Source organism: Aethalodelphis obliquidens, unplaced genomic scaffold (genome assembly GCF_003676395.1).
Source record: "Aethalodelphis obliquidens isolate GAN/ISIS:26980383/991018 unplaced genomic scaffold, ASM367639v1 scaffold19, whole genome shotgun sequence".
Classification (NCBI taxonomy): Eukaryota; Metazoa; Chordata; class Mammalia; order Artiodactyla; family Delphinidae; genus Aethalodelphis; species Aethalodelphis obliquidens.
This window is the reverse complement of record NW_020837963.1, coordinates 17,470,966-17,487,869: the sequence shown is the minus strand read 5'-3', so window position 1 is coordinate 17,487,869 and position 16,904 is coordinate 17,470,966. Positions and strand designations below refer to the sequence as shown.

Genomic DNA, 16,904 nt, shown 5'->3' with positions numbered 1-16,904 from the left:
CCGCGCCGCGGCCGCGCGGGAGGCCTGCGCCGCCCACGCCACCCACCGGCCGGGCCCAGCGGGCGGGCGCAGCGGGCGGGGGCCGTCCCGGGCGCTCCCTCCCCGGCCGCGGGCCTGCGCGCCATGAGTCCCCGGCGGGGCGCGCCACTCCCGGGCCGGCCGCGGCTCCTTTAACCCGGCAAGGGGAGCGGGGCGGAGGGCGCGGAGGGGGCGGAGGGGGCGGCGGGGCGGCACCGAGGAGGGCTCTTTCTTTCTTCTTTTTTTGAATGAACCGTGTGACGTACGAACAGGAAACCAGTCGGTTCGAGAGGAGAATGAAGAGGCCAGGCCCCCCCGCGCCGCGCCCGCCCCCTTCCTCCTCGCGCCCGCCCCCGCCCCCGCCCGCCGCGCTCCCGCCCGTCGCTCTCGGTTTCCCCGCCGAGCCGCCGCCGCCGCCGCAGCCGCCAGCGAAGGTGCCGGGCGCCGGGCCCTCCCCGCCGGCGCGGCCGTCATCGCCCGGAGCGGGTGCGCGGCGGGAGCGCGGGGGAGGCGGGCGCCGCCAGCGCCGCCGCGCAGGACAGGAGGAGGAGAAAGGGTGCGCAGCCCGGAGGCGGGGTGCGCCGGTGGGGTGCAGCGGAAGAGGGGGTCCAGGGGGGAGAACTTCGTAGCAGTCATCCTTTTTAGGAAAAGAGGGAAAAAATAAAGCCCTCCCCCACCACGTCCTTCTCCCCAGCCCTCGCCGCACCACACACAGCGCGGGCTTCTCGCGCTCGGCACCGGCGGGCCGGGCGCGTCCAGCCTTCATTTATCAAGCAGCTTTTCGGAAAATGCATTCGCTGTTCGGAGTTTAATCAGAGGAGGATTCCTGCCCCCGTCCCCGGCTCGTCCACCGGCCCCCGGTCCCTGTCTCTCTCCTGTGGAGGCGTGAAGCGGTCCCGCGGACAGAGATCCATGTCTGTGCCCGCGCGTGTGTGTGCGCGTGTAAATTGCCGAGAGGGGGAAAATCACAGGACTTCTGCAAATACTGGACTGAAAATTGTAATTCATCTGCCGCCGCCGCTGCCTTTCTTTGCTCGTGCTCTTGAGATCTCCGGTTGGGATTCCTACGGATTGACATTTCTGTGAAGAAGTCTGGGAATCAAACTGGAAATTCTCCTAATTTTTACACCCTCCGCCCCCAACTCCTGATTCATTTGGAAGTTTCACAGCAGCTATCACTGGAGAGTTCTGAAGATTGATGGAATCTTTGCCTTATGCATTTGTTTTCACAGAAAAGGAAACTTGACAGAGGATCATGCTGTCCTGAAAAAATACAAGTAAGTTCTTTGCACAGGAAATGGGTTTCATGTAACTTTCAGTGGAAACAGTTGAGATTTTAACTTTAAGTGCATTTGAGTAAGTTTAATTTCCAGGCAGTTTATTATATTATTTTCAGCTGTGTAACTTGTAGTGTGTGTGCCCTGCTTTCACCCACTGTATAAAGGGAAATGCACCTGATTTTGACTGATTAGTTTTTTTAACCTTTCAGCATCACGGAGGAAGTAGACTGATATTAACAATAATTAATAATGTGCCTCATGAAATAAAGATCCGAAAGGAATTTAAATAAAAATTTCCTGCATCTCATGCCAAGAGGGAAACACCAGAATCAAGTGTTCCGCATGACTGAAGACACCCCCTCATCCAAGAATGCAAAGCACATCCAATAAAATAGCTGGATTATAACTATTCTTCTCTCGTGCGGGGCCGTGGGGCGGGAAGCGGGGGCGAGAGGTGCTGTTGGTACCCGGCTGCTTTTCCGTGGGGGAAGGATGGCGCACGCTGGGAGAACAGGGTATGATAACCGGGAGATAGTGATGAAGTACATCCACTATAAGCTGTCGCAGAGGGGCTACGAGTGGGATGCCGGAGACGCGGGCGCCACGTCCCCGGGGGCCGCCCCCGCGCCGGGCATCTTCTCCTCCCAGACTGGGAGCACCCCAGCGCCATCCAGGACCTCCCCGCCGCCGCCCCAGACCGCTCCCGCCGCCCCCGCAGGGGGGCCTGCGCTCAGCCCCGTGCCACCTGTGGTCCACCTGACCCTGCGCCAGGCCGGTGATGATTTTTCTCGTCGCTACCGCCGCGACTTCGCCGAGATGTCCAGCCAGCTGCACCTGACGCCCTTCACCGCGAGGGGACGCTTTGCCACGGTGGTGGAGGAGCTCTTCAGGGATGGAGTGAACTGGGGGAGGATCGTGGCCTTCTTTGAGTTCGGTGGGGTCATGTGTGTGGAGAGCGTCAACCGGGAGATGTCCCCCCTGGTGGACAACATCGCCCTGTGGATGACTGAGTACCTGAACCGACACCTGCACACCTGGATCCAGGATAACGGAGGCTGGGTAGGTGCATGTCTGATTGAATGTGAGTCTGGGCTGGACCTCTCGGGTCTGTGATGCGGAGGTTGGAGTCTGGGTGGGCTACTGGGCCAAGGGAGACCGATGAGCCAATGAAATAATATCAGGGTTGTGGCCTCCCTCCCTCTTTCCCTGTACAGAGGTCTCCCTGCCAACCCAACTGTGATCATTGCTTCCCGGCAAAATTGTTTCCCTTGCTTGCCAGACATTGAGGTTCAAAGATCCAGCCTTTGCTGTTCAGTAGGATCTTGGGGTAAATGGCATCCCTTCAGGGTTTCTCAAACTGGGGGTCCAAGGATCCCCCTCATCACGGTACCTGGCCTGAGTAGCCTGTTGAAATGGGACATTTCAGGGACAACTCATAAACTAGATGCCAGGCTGGGCCCTGGCAATCCGCATCAGAAATAAGCTCCCCTGGGGGTTTCTTCTTTGTACTAAAATCTGAGAACCATCCAGTTGGAAGAGCAGACTCCCCCAGGGGACCAAGGGCATGCCTTTTCTGACTCACTTGGTAAGATCTACCCAAAGAGGAAAACCAGTGTAGCCCCTTTCCCTGGAACACCTGGATGTTTGTAAAGAGGTGAGCTGTGACAGAATTTGCGTTGGCTGCGTACCTTGTGTTCTATTTCTATAACTTGTGTGTGATTTTGAGGTTCACTGGAATTTTAGTATCTTCTACTTTTCACCACCTAGAATCCGCGTGATTTGGTGGTCCCCTCTGCTGGCAAAACTTGCATCTAGAGTATCTATATAAAGTGTAGAAGAATTGATTCGTAGCTGTGGGTTCTCATGCTCTGGCTTTAGTTGAAGTGATTGATGCCTGTATTTCTGAAGAACATCTGTGAACTGTTTTTTTCTGGTCCTGTTGTGCTAGATAGAGCCTCTATCATGTCGCCATGAAGTTCTTTTTGTGTGTGTGGTTCTTTGGGGGAGGGGTACAGATCCTAAGACTGAAGAAGTGTAATTGACATCTACACTTTATATCTGAAGTGATTAATTTGTGAAAAAGTGCAAGAGGAATTAATTCTTGTCTTTTAATCTGAAGAGCTGTCTTTGAAAAAGGATACAATTCGTGCTTCCTTTCACAGTCTCTAGGGAGAATTACTAATGTTATTATTTTATAGGACCTAACAGGAGCAAAAAGCTTAGAAGTCACTACAGGTGTATTCGATTTCAAGAAGCACGTTACATACTTTACTACAGTTTACAAAGTGTGCTAATGGTAAGGGGCCAAAAAGAGAAAAGCCCAAGAAAAGTAGATGACTGACATGAACATCTGATCCTACTTGACCAAAGTTGACAAAATATTGATGCCACTGTTCAGTGTTTAAAAGTAAAACATCCCCATTTAATCTCTAAAATTTAAATGCTTTTTGTGAATTGTTTGTTTTTCGAGATCTCATATTATCAGATCTTTAGTAATTCTTGAAGAATTCAGTGAAGTGTGTAAAGAATAGTTTTGTTAAATGTTTGGTTAAGTAGGTGGTTTTATTTTTAACCACCATAACCAAAGAGGTAGGGACTTCCAGACGCCAAAAGGATCATTTTAAGACCAAAGTAGAACTAATATAACAGTTTGACTATTACATATTTTTGTGAAAATAATTTTAAAAATTTTCTTTCTAGTTGGAAGAAATCCATGGTGGTAACTGTCATGTGTCAAGTAATTTAGTAAAAAGATGGGAAATGGAGACATATGTTTATGATAGAAATTAAGATATAATCTTGATCTTTATTGTCGAGTTGTGGTATATTAACATCTCATACAGTTGAATTTTCTTTTTAAGTGAAGGCTCACCTTTTCCTCCTTTCCAAATAGAGTTTTCTTAGTAGAGCCTATCTTTGTGGTCAACAGGTATCTGAGGTTGATAAATGCAGAGGCTACATTTTATGATGCCAAACCACAATGACGTACCGTAGAACATGATAAACTTTTTTTGGACAAAACCTCTTATAGTAAAAATAAATCATATAGAAGCACAAATAGCTAATGGTAAAATGTGTAGCTTTCAGGACAACCTATAGATGGATGACTAGGAAAGCAGAGGACTTTGGCAAAAAAAAAAAAAGTATATATCAGGAAATGCAATCATAAATGTCCACTTTGGAATAATAAAAGTGGTAGTACTCGAGAGCCTGACGTACTTATCCTTTCAAAGGTGCATCATGAACCTACATTTTTATTTTAAGCGTTTGGCATACAGACAGATTTTCCTCCAAATTTGCACCAATCAGTGTTGCATCTCTAATAATATGTTGCGTCTTGCAGTGTAAAGGACTCAGTAAGGATGGTAAAATTTCAGAAGAGAGCTAGCACATTCTTTTAACGTTGGACAATGTTGTACTTGTACTGTTTACAGGGCTTGGTGGATCAGCTCATCTACTGAATCTATTCTTACGGGGGCTTTAGATTCTAAGTCACATTTTTTTTCTTTGCTGCTGCTACTTCTGAGGCCGAGGAAAAACAGTTTGCATTCCATGTTCCATAACTTGGAGAAAGCAGGGCCTTGGATGATAGGTGTCTGAGAGATGGTCCTAGAAGTCTACAAATTATATAAAGACTGAAGAAGAGTTGGCGGTGGAGTGGAGTATGGCTTTATTCCTAAGTCTGAATAAGGCTTCCAGAGGGAGGCAGTTCTAGATGTCTGAGACCCTGCCACTCCAAGTGTGGCTCAGGGACCAGCAGCCTGGGCGTCACCTGGGAGCTTCTTAGAGATGCAGAGTCTCAGGTCCCGCCCCAGAGCTTCTGAGTCAGAATCTGTGGTTCGCACGTCTACAGGTGTTTGTGTGCACGTGAGAGTTAGAGATGCTGGCTGCCCTCACCGACCATCGATTCTCGTGGACGCCTTTTAGGAAAAACAGCAGTCTGGGGTGGATCCTACAGTGTACCTTTCCAGTGGCCCCGTGGTCCATAATATTACCTAGGATGCTGAATATTTCCCATGTGTCCGCTAGAGTGATCTGACCCTTGGAAGAAATAGACTGGAATGCAAGAGAGACAGGAGAGAAATTGTTATAAGCTCCATCCTCTCGAGAATGTTTTGCGTGGTAGCTATACAATTTGTGTTGGCATTACAGACCCCATGAAAGTAAGATAGCTTTTCTACTCCAGTTAAAGACAGGACATTTAGCTCTTTTAATAGCTCCATTTGGTATTGTTTGATCCCCTTGTAACACAGTTCAAATTCTGTAAATGAGTTTAGGGGCCCTGAGACCGCTTCACGACCAAGGGGCTCTTGCAAGCAGAGGGTTGAGATTTGGGGAAGTTGATGGTGAATGAACGTTGATCGCGCCCTCCGAACTGAGAAATGTGACAACATTTCGCTTCATGTCTTAGGAGAGAGTGAGATGTTTGACAGCTGCAAGAATGACATGCCATAACTTGGATATTGGGTTCATTCTGTTGATGACATGGTGGTGCGACTTCTTTTGTGTGTTTGTCATTTGGTCTTTGTGGTTTAGGAAGACAGGAACTTACTTCTCCACATCCAGTAGAGGTTGGCTTCCTTTTTATTAGTTGGTCAGCAAGCAGTTTCTCTTTTCTGTACATAGTCCACATCCACCCAAATGTTTGATTAACTGGAAAGCAATACTCTTCTCAGGCCAGTGTACAAAATACATGAAAAAACGTCAGTTTTCTAGTGGCTGAGTTTCAGCTGCTTATAGCTAATTTTGGCAACAAAATGATAGGATTAAAAATAGCCTGAAGATGATCCAGTCTTAAATAATATATTTAATGATGAACTTTCCTTGGGAAAGTGCATCTCCCTGCCTGCTAAGAATCACATGATCCCTTTCAGTAATTTATTTTGTAGAGAAAGATACATTATTGCTCCTAGAGTTTGCAGTTATGTGCTGTTGAGCGATTGCTTTTGGGGACTTCTGTAAAATTTTATAGTTCACTCAGTTCTCTTTTCTGTTTTAGGGCCTTTGTTGCTGTTTAATGTTGGTGGAAAGCATGGCTTTCTTCTGTGCATCCTGTTACTTTTAGCTGTGCTTTCTAGTGAGAACTGATTGATCTCTTTAGCAATCCTTGATTGAACCGGTACATTTCAGAATTGCTAAATGTTATTAGGCTACACAGCACACCAGGTAACAGAAAGCCACAGATTTTTTTTTTTTAAGCCAAACTCTTAAATAGTTTTTCTTTATCTCGACTCCCAGTCCTAGTCAGCTTTTTGGAGGATGATAAACCCACTCATAAAGCAGGTGTGCGGTGCTGTGTGTATTAATGGTGGTCTCTCCCACTCAGCACGTCCGCGCACCCATTTCTGAGGTCATCCATCGTGTCTTCGCCAAGACTTTAGCAAAGCAGTATTTCAGCAGAAGTGCATTTGTGCTGCAAAAACAACACCGTATTTGTAGTGTACAAGTAAAAAGGTTTTTTTTTCCCCACAGAGATATATCGTATTTGAGGTTCAATTCAAACAAAATCAGTGCTTGACGTTGAAACGTGGTTAACGATGAGAGTCAGCCAAGGACGGAGACAGTTATTCAACAAACATGACTGCAAGTCTTCTGTGTGCCTGGCCCTGGGTTAGTTTGGGGGTCCAGGGAGGAAGGCTTTTCCCCTGCTCTGGATGCCCTCACAGACCAGGGCTGGAGATGTCGTTGTGAACTCAGTTGCCACACAGCCTGATAAAATGATTCTAAACTCTCAGATTTAGAGGGAAAAAGAAGAAACAAAACAAAACAAAACAAAACCCTAAGGATGTGTTATTTTGCATACACTTCAATCTTTGTCTGAAAAAGTTATTTCTAACCATATGGTTGTTCATGTGTGCATTAGGCCTGATTTAACTAGGAAGAGAAATATAGATGATTTAAAAAATACTGTGTTACACGGACGTACGCTTAAGAGAACTGAAAGGCAGGGGGAGTTCCCTTGGTAAATATTTACCCATTAGGTGCTCTTTCTACATATTATGAAGACTTAATAAACACTAGCCTGCAGTTTTTAAAGTTATTTCATTAATATTTTTTTATTGGTAAAAGACACCCGAGACTCTGATGAGGTTGATTAGAATAGATTAATTTGAAGAACTATCTTTCTTAAATCATTCTGGCATGCAGACAAGTCCAAGTCGATGTGAACCAGAACAGGGGAGAGATTAAAACAAAACCTTTTGTTTTGGTTTGGTTTTAGGTTCTAGCACTGTTCTGTTTATTAAGAGGCTTCTCTTCCAAAACGCTACTTATAGAAATTCCTAGTCCACTGAGACATTTGTGTTCCTGAAGAGCAGGTGTTTACCATCTAACATCTTTTATGCCTGGTCCTGTTTCTCTAAATGGAGGTTGTTAAACTTTTGAAGTTACGACAAAGCCATTTTCATTTCTAAAAGTATTTTCGTAGATTGCAGCGTGTTCTGATCTGTGCTCGATTTTGTAGTGCCAACACGATTTCTCTGCTCTTTATTTGCCAGACAAAAGATAAACCCAGCTGTCCTTCAGTGAGAATGATGACGGAATGATTGTTTCTCCAAAGCCGTGTGGGCTTTCTCGTCCGGGACCCTCCCCACTCCCGCCAACCTCCATCACTGACCCCTACCTGCCCATCACCCCACCACAGGGAGACCTTCAAGGGGTAGCTCCTTGTCACCTTCCAACATGTTAAGGGTGGGACTCACCTGAAGGAAAGAGTATTATGTCTAGATAACCAGCAAGAGGGGGCAGAAAAGGGGTCTGCCCAAGCTGGAATATTATAACCCTTACTCCAATCTTGCTACAGGCAACTGGGCAAGGAAAAATTCTGTCATCAGATATGATGCTTTCCCTCCAGAGATCATAAATTCCAATGCTGTGCAGGGAAAACATAGAATCTGCTGGAAGAGTTTGTACTAGCTCTGATCTCTGCAGTGTGAGAGTAGAGTGAGGGTTATACTCTAGCCTTAGATAAAGTTTGACTAACTAAACAACTAAAATAGCTTATACTAAAGATTACTTCCCCAAACGCCCTCTTAAACACGTTAGAAAGAGAATCTCCCTGAAATGCTGGCATGGCCATTGGTAGCAGTTACAAAAGCACTAAGGGCTACTTGGCTGATTTTCTTAGGCGATGGACCAGATTCTATGAGCAATTTCACTGGCATCAGTATTTCCATTCTGCTCCTTGTTTTGCCTTCAGAATTTCAGGGATGGAGCCATATCCCATTTTTAGTTAATAATTGGCTAATCAGCTCTCTGGAGCTTCAGCGTAATGAGTCAGAAGCTTATGACTGCCCCTACTCTCCTTCCTACTCTGTCTCCTGAAACGAGCCCAAGGACCCACTGTGTCAAGTGAAGCTTAAATTTTCCAAGGGAGATTTTACCATTGAGACCAATACATCTTTCTTGTGACAGTTCCAATGACTGTATTTCTCTATTTTTTAACTGTCTTTTCTTAAGCTGGGAAAGAATATGGAGAGTTTATGACTTCTAATGCTTGGAGCACCAAACAAGGCATGAGCGTTGCAGATTGTCTTTTCTTGACTTTTTCTAACTCTTCTACACAAATACTAAGATTTCTTCTGCTTTACAGTACGATGAATGTCATACCTATGTATTACCTTTGAAATTCAATTGCAGCCGAATATTCTACTGAGATGCATTAGAATTTTCAAAGGGAATATGGGACAAAAACTTAGTCTTCTTAGTTCAGTGCCTTCTTACAATTAGCATAGGAATAAAATTAATTACAAATTATATCATCATCTTTACATATTGATATTTTATCTCTTTGGAAAAAAAGAAAGTCTATGAAGGATGCCAGTTGGCACCTGTAAGTCTAAAATTTCAGGATTATCTCCTAGCTATTTTCCTTTTTTTTTAACATCTTTTTTGGAGTATAATTGCTTTACAATGGTGTGTTAGTTTCTGCTGTATAACAAAGTGAATCAGCTATACATATACATATATCCCCATATCCCCTCCCTCTTGTGTCTTCCTCCCACCCCTCTAGGTGGTCACAAAGCACCGAGCTGATCTCCCTGTGCTATGCAGCTGCATTCTACTAGCTAGCTATTTTACATTTGGTAGTGTATATATGTCCATGCCACTCTCTCACTTTGTCCTAGCTTACCCTTCCCCCTCCCTGTGTCCTCAAGGCCATTCTCTACGTCTGCGTCTTTATTCCTGTCCTGCCCCTAGGCTCCTCAGAACCATTTTTTTTTTTTAGATTCCATATATATGTGTTAGCATATGGTATTTGTTTTTCTCTTTCTGACTTACTTCACTCTGTATGACAGACTCTAGGTCCATCCACCTCACTACAGATAACTCAATTTCATTTCATTTTACGGCTGAGTAATATTCCATTGTATATATGTGCCACATCTTCTTTATCCATTCATCTGTCGATGGACACTTAGGTTGCTTCCATGTCCTGGCTATTGTAAACAGAGCTGCAATGAACATTGTGGTACATGACTCTTTTTGAATTATGGTTTTCTCAGGGTATATGCCCAGTAGTGGCATTGCGGGGTCATATGGTAGTTCTATTTTTAGTTTTTTTTTTGCGGTACGCAGGCCTCTCACTGCTGTGGCCTCTCGTGTGCGGAGCACAGGCTCTGGACACGCAGGCTCAGGGGCCATGGCTCACGGGCCCAGCCGCTCTGCGGCATGTAGGATCTTCCCAGACCGGGGAACGAACCCACATCCCCTGCATCGGCAGGCGGACTCTCAACCACTGCGCCACCAGAGAAGCCCTATTTTTAGTTTTTTAAGGAACCTCCATACTGTTCTCCATAGGGGCTGTATCAACTAACATTCCCACCAACAGTGCAAGAGGGTTCCCTTTTCTCCGCACCCTCTCCAGCATTTATTGTTTGTAGATATTTTGATGATGGCCATTCTGACTGGTGTGAGGTGATACCTTATTGTAGATTTGATTTGCATTTCTCTAATGATTAGTGATGTTGAGCATCTCTTCATGTGTTTGTTGGCAATCTGGATATCTTCTTTGGAGAAATGTCTGTTTAGGTCTTCTGCCCATTTTGGGATTGGGTTGTTTGTTTTTTTGATATTCAGGTGCATGAGCTGCTTGTAAATGTTGGAGATTAATCCTTTGTCAGTTGCTTCATTTGCAAATATTTTCTCCCATTCTGAGGGTTGTCTTTTCGTCTTATTTATGTTTTCCTTTGCTGTGCAAAAGGTTTTAAGTTTCATTAGGTCCTATTTGTTTATTTTTGTTTTTATTTCCATTTCTTTAGGAGATGGGTCAAAAAGGATCTTGCTGTGATTTATGTCATAGAGTATTCTGCCTATGTTTTCCTCTAAGAGTTTTATAGTGTCTGGCCTTACATTTAGGCCTTTAATCCATTTTGAGTTTATTTTTGGGTGTGGTGTTAGGGAGTGTTCTAATTTCATTCTTTTACATGTAGCTGTCCAGTTTTCCCAGCACCACTTGTTGAAGAGGCTGTCTTTTCACTATTGTATATTCTTGCATCCCTTATCAAAGATAAGGTGACCATATGTGCGTGGGTTTATCTCTGGGCTTTCTATCCTGTTCCATTGATCTATATTTCTGTTTTTGTGCCAGTACCATACTGTTTTGATTACTGTAGCTTTGTAGTATAGTCTGAAGTCAAGGAGCCTGATTCCTCCAGCTCTGTTTTCCTTTCTCAAGCTTGCTTTGGCTATTCGGGGTCTTTTGTGTTTCCATACAAATTGTGACATTTTTTGTTCTAGTTCTGTGAAAAATGCCAGTGGTAGTTTGATAGGGATTGCATTGAACCTGTAGATTGCTTTGGGTAGTATAGTCATTTTCACAATATTGATTCTTCCAATCCAAGAACATGGTATATCTCTCCGTCTGTTTGTATCATCTTTAATTTCTTTCATCAGTGTCTTATAATTTTTTGCATTCAAGCCTTTTGTCTCCTTAGGTAGGTTTATTCCTGGATATTTTATTCTTTTTGTTGCAGTTGTAAATGGGAGTGTTCCCTTAATTTCTCTTTCAGATTTCTCATCATTAGTGTATAGGAATGCAAGAGATTTCTGTGCATTAATTTTGTATCCTGCTACTTTACCACATTCATTGATTAGCTCTAGTGCTTTTCTGGTAGCATCATTAGGATTCTCTATGTATAGTATCATGTCATCTGCAAACAGTGACAGCTTTACTTCTTTTCCAATTTGTATTCCTTTTATTTATTTTTCTTCTCTGACTGCTGTGGCTAAAACTTCCAAAACTATGTTGAATAATAATGGTGAGAGTGGACAGCCTTGTCTTGTTCCTGATCTTAGAGGGAATGGTATCAGTTTTTCACCATTGAGAACGATGTTGGCTGTGGATTTGTCATATGTGATCTTTACTATATTCAGGTAAGTTCCCTCTGTGCCTACTTTCTGGAGGGTTTCTATCATAAATGGATGTTGAATTTTGTCAAAAGCTTTTTCTGCATCTCTTGAGATGATCATATGGTTTTTCTCCTTTAATTTGTTAATATGGTGTATCATGTTGATTGATTTTCATATATTGAAGAATCCTTGTATTCCTGGGATAAACCCCACTTGATCATGGTGTATGATCCTTTTAATATGCTGTTGGATTCTGTTTGCTTTTGTTTGTTGGAAGATTTTCAAACACAGTCTCAATTTCAGTGCTTGTTTATTCTGTTTATTCCTTGTTCAGCCTCAGAAGGTTGTGCTTTTCTAAGAATTTGTCCATTTCTTCCACGTTGTCCATTTTATTGGCATAGAGTTGCTTGTAGTAATCTTTCATGATCCTTTATATTTCTGCAGTGTCAGTTGTTACTTCTCCTTTTTCATTTCTAATTCTGTTGATTTGAGTGTTCTCCCTTTTTTTCTTGATGAGTCTGGCTAATAGTTTATAAATTTTGTTTATCTTCTCAAAGAACCAGCTTTTAGTTTTATTGATGTTTGCTATTGTTTCCTTCATTCCTTTTTCATTTATTTCTGATCTGATCTTTATGATTTCTTTCCTTCTGCTAACTTTGGGGCTTTTTTGTTCTTCTTTCTCTAATTGCTTTAGGTATAAGGTTAGGTTGTTTATTTGAGATGTTTCTTGTTTCTTGAGGTAGGATTGTATTACTATAAACTTCCCTCTGAGAACTGTTTTTGCTGCATCCCATAGGTTTTGGGTCGTCGTGTTTTCATTGTCATTTGTCTCTGGGTATTTTTTTATTTTCTCTGATTTCTTCAGTGATCTCTGGGTTATTTAGTAGTGTATTGTTTAGCCTCCATGTGTTTGTAATTTTTACAGATTTTTTCCTGTAGTTGATACTTAGTCTCATAGCATTGTGGTCCAAAAAGATACTTGATACGATTTCAATTTTCCCAAATTTACCAAGGCTTGATTTGTGACCCAAGATATGATCTATCCTGGAGAATGTTCCATGAGCAATTGAGAAGAAAGTGTATTCTGTTGTTTTTGGATGGAATGTCCTATAAATAGCAATTAAATCCATCTTGTTTAATGTATCATTTAATGCTTGTGTTTCCTTATCTATTTTCATTTTGGATGATCTGTCCATTGGTGAAAGTGGGGTGTTAAAGGCCCCTACTATGATTGTGTTACTGTCGCTTTCCCCTTTTATGGCTGTTAGCATTTGCCTTATGTATTGAGGTGTTCCTATGTTGGGTGCCTAAATATTTACAATTGTTATATCTTCTTCTTGGATTGATACCTTGATCATTATGTAGTGTCCTTCTTAGTCTCTTGTAATAGTCTTTATTTTTAACTCTATTTTGTCTGATACAAGAATTGCTACTCCAGCTTTCTTTTGATTTCCATTTGCATGCAATATCTTTTTCCATCCCCTCACTTTCAGTCTGTATGTGTCCCTAGGTCTGATGTGGGTCTCTTGTAGACAGCATATATATGGGTCTTGTTTTTGTATCCATTCAGCCAGTCTGTGTCTTTGGTGGGAGCATTTAATCCATTTCCGTTTCCATTTAAGGTAATTATCGATATGTATGTTCCTATTACCATTTTCTTAATTGTTTTGGGTTTGTTACTGTAGGTCTTTTCCTTCTCTTGTGTTTCCTGCCTAGAGAAGTTCCTTTAGCATTTGTTGTAAAGCTGGTTTGGTGGTGCTGAATTCCCTTAGCTTTTGCTTGTCTGTAAAGGTTTTAATTTCTCCGTTGAATCTGAATGAGATCCTTGCTGGGTAGAGTAATCTTGGTTGTAGGTTTTTCCCTTTCATCACTTTAAATATGTCCTGCCACTCCCTTCTGGCTTGCAGAGTTTCTGCTGAAAGATCAGCTGTTAACCTTATGGGGGTTCCCTTGTATTTTATTTGTTGTTTTTCCCTCGCTGCTTTTAATATTTTTTCTTTGTAGGTGATTTTTGATAGTTTGATTAATATGTGTTTTGGCATGTTTCTCCTTGGGTTTATACTGTATTGGACTCTCTGCGCTTCCTGGACTTGATATACTATTTCCTTTCCCATGTTAGGGAAGTTTTCAACTATTATCTCTTCAAATATTTTCTCAGTCCCTTTCTTCTTCTCTTCCTCTTCTGGGACCCCTATAATTCGATCGAATGTTGGTGCATTTAATGTTGTCCCAGAGGTCTCTGAGACTGTCCTCAATTCTTTTCATTCTCTTTTCTTTATTCTGCTCTGTGGTAGTTATTTCCACTATTTTATTTTCCAGGTCACTTACCCGTTCTTCTGCCTCAGTTATTCTGTTATTGATTCCTTCTAGAGAATTTTTAATTTCACTTACTGTGTTGTTCATCACTGTTTGTTTGCTCATTAGTTCTTCTTGGTCCTTGTTAAATGTTTCTTGTATTTTCTCCATTCTATTTCCAAGATTTTGGATCATCTTTACTATCATTACTCTGAATTCTTTTTAAGGTAGACTGCCTGTTTCCTCTTCATTTGTTAGGTCTGGTGGGTTTTTACCTTGCTCCTTCATCTGCTGTGTGTTTCTCTGTCTTCTCATTTTGCTTAACTTACTGTGTTTGGGGTCTCCTTTTCTCAGGCTGCAGGTTCGTAGTTCCTACTGTTTTTGGTGCCTGCCCCCAGTGGGTAAGGTTTGTTCAGTGGGTTGTGTCAGCTTCCTGGTGGAGGGGACTGATGCCTCTGTTCTGGTGGATGAGGCTGGATCTTGTCTTTCTGGTGGACAGGACCGCGTCCAGTGGTGTGTTTTGGGGTGTCTGTGACCTTATTATGATTTTAGGCAGCCTCTCTGCTGATGGGTGGGGTTGTATTCCTGTCTTGCTAGTTGTTTGGCATAGGGTGTCTATTACTGTAGTTTGCTGGTCGTTGAGTGGAGCTGGGTCTCAGCATTGAGATGGAGATCTCTGGGAGAGCTTTCACCATTTGATATTATGTGGAGCTGGGAGGTCTCCTGTAGACCAGTGTCCTGAACTCGGCTCTCCCACCTCAGAGGTACAGGCCTGACACCCCGCCGGAGCACCAAGACCCTGTCAGCCACACGGCCAGGTATGTGGGGAATTTCTTGCCTTTGGGAAGTCTGACGTCTTCTGCTAGCATTTAGTAGGTGTTCTGTAGGAGTTGTTCCACGTGTAGATGTATTTCTGATGTATTTGTTGGGAGGAAGGTGATTGCCACGTCTTATTCCTCCGCCATCTTGAAAGTCTCTCCTAGCTATTTTCTTTATGAATTCCTGCTGGGATATGTGTCTATCTACCTCTCTCTCTCTCTCTCTCTCTCTCTCTCTCTCTTTCTTTTTCTCTCTCTCTTTTTAAAGCTGAAAACTTTTAGAGGTGGTTTGGAGCTATTTTCTAACAAAATTTTAAGTATAATGATGCACAGCCACTTACTAAATATTTAAGTGACAGTATAGGAAGGAAACGATGTAATAAGAATCTGCCTGCCAGTGCAGGGGCCCAGGTTCAAGCCCTGGTTCGGGAAGATCCCACATGCCACGGAGCAACTAAGCCCGTGTGCCACAACTACTGAGCCTGTGCTCTAGAGCCCATGAGTCACAACTACTGAGCCCACGTGCCACAAGTACCGAAGCCTGTGTGCTTAGAGCCTGTGCTCCACAACGAGAAGCCACTGCAATGAGAAACCCGCGCACCGCAACGAAGAGTAGCCCCCGCTCACCTCAACTAGAGAGAGCGTGCATGCAGCAACGAAGACCCAATACAGCCATAAATAAACAAACAAACAAATAAATAATCCCTTCAAAAAAAAAAAAAAGGAGAAAACAGTAAGAAGTCTTAATCAAGGAAAATGAGCAGTTGTTTGCAAATTTTAACCCCAAGGTGTTCCTAGCAACCAGGGCAGTGATGGGAACGGAAAGTATAAATATCTTGTTATTTTGTAGAGCGTGCACACTACCTTTTTCCATTGAGAAAATGTTTATTGAGGGCCTACTATGTGCAAAGCTCTATGCCAGATGTTTCACTTGAGTGAAAAATGTGGACTTTAACCTTTGCCTCTAAGGAACTTGCCTACCAATAGTGAGACTAAGACAAGTACTGTGTAAAGTGCTGTAATCCTTTACACACTTTAGTGGACAGAGCGATCCAGGCCAGCTAGAAGGGGATCTGGAAGAGCTTTATGCAGGAGATAACAGTTGGGAGATATGGGGAGAGGGCATTCCAGGTAGCTGGGCTGGAGAGCAGGCAGGAATGCATGAGGCGTTGCTGGGGTCTGAGAGATCTCTGGTGAGATAAGACTGGCCCTAAGTTGAGAGGTTGGTGTTTAACTTGGTAGATGTTAAAAGGATATCGAAAGGGTTCTGAGACAAGGTGGGATGTGTGGGCTTGTGGAAGATTGACAATGACTGAGGCTGGACAGTGGGAGGCCAGGCAGGAAGTTGGAACCATGGCAGTGGGGGAATGGGGACAGGTGTGGGGGGTTGGTGGAGAAGTGGACCCAAAGGACTGAGAACAGATTGAACGTGAGAAATGAGGGAGGGAAAGAAGCAGAGGACACAAGTTCAAAACCCAGCTGGCTCAAAAAATGATACTGTCCTTCAGAGAGAAAGGAAAGATAAGAACAATGACTGTTTTGTGGGATACACGTGATGAACTTAATTTGGACATTTTCAGCTTGAGCTCCCAATAGGATATCCAAGTGGAAATGCCCAACAGCAGTTGGTCTTAAGGATCTAGAAGAGAGAAGTTGGGACAGGAATACCCTATGCCTTTTCCCCAGACCATGTAGATTTCCCATTTTCCTCTTTATTTCCAAAAGTGGTCATAGCTGCCCCTGCTGATTCTACCTTCTTTTATTACTGCTGTTTCTACACCGCCTTTCCCCCAAAGTCCTCTGAGGATTTCTGTGGATTGAATGAAGGTGAATTAACTTGAAGTTTTACTGTTCAGAGCTTGGTTCCCCACAACCAGTTTGCCTACTTAAAAGATAATTCACCTTGAGTCATATTAGTGTCGTTTCAACCTCCTAATAGTGTCCTCCCTTTGTAGGGGTCTTAAACAGTCAAGGTTTTCTCTTTCACTGGCACTTCCTTACTTAATACAATAGTCCTGGGACTTCCCTGGCGGTCCAGTGGTAAAGACTCCGAGGTTCCACTGCAGGGGGCATGGGTTCGATCCCTGGTCGGGGAACTAAGATCTCACATGCCGAGTGCCGCAGCCAAAATATAAATAAATAA

At 43.4% G+C, this 16,904-nt stretch overlaps 1 protein-coding gene across 2 annotated transcripts in view; it reads left to right on the top strand.

The window, feature by feature from the left end:
* The first annotated feature begins 202 nt into the window (after positions 1–202).
* BCL2 (BCL2 apoptosis regulator) overlaps positions 203–16,904 on the top strand; it is a 183,024-nt gene continuing 166,322 nt past the window's right edge. The window contains exons 1-2 of one of the 2 annotated variants that reach the window (XM_027118705.1): positions 203–1,295; positions 1,508–2,357. In XM_027118705.1, the coding sequence (XP_026974506.1) occupies positions 1,791–2,357 (567 nt within the window). In that variant the 5' untranslated portion in view covers positions 203–1,295; positions 1,508–1,790. The remainder of the gene's footprint in view (positions 1,296–1,507; positions 2,358–16,904) is intronic. The other variant, XM_027118704.1, reaches the window with a different exon arrangement.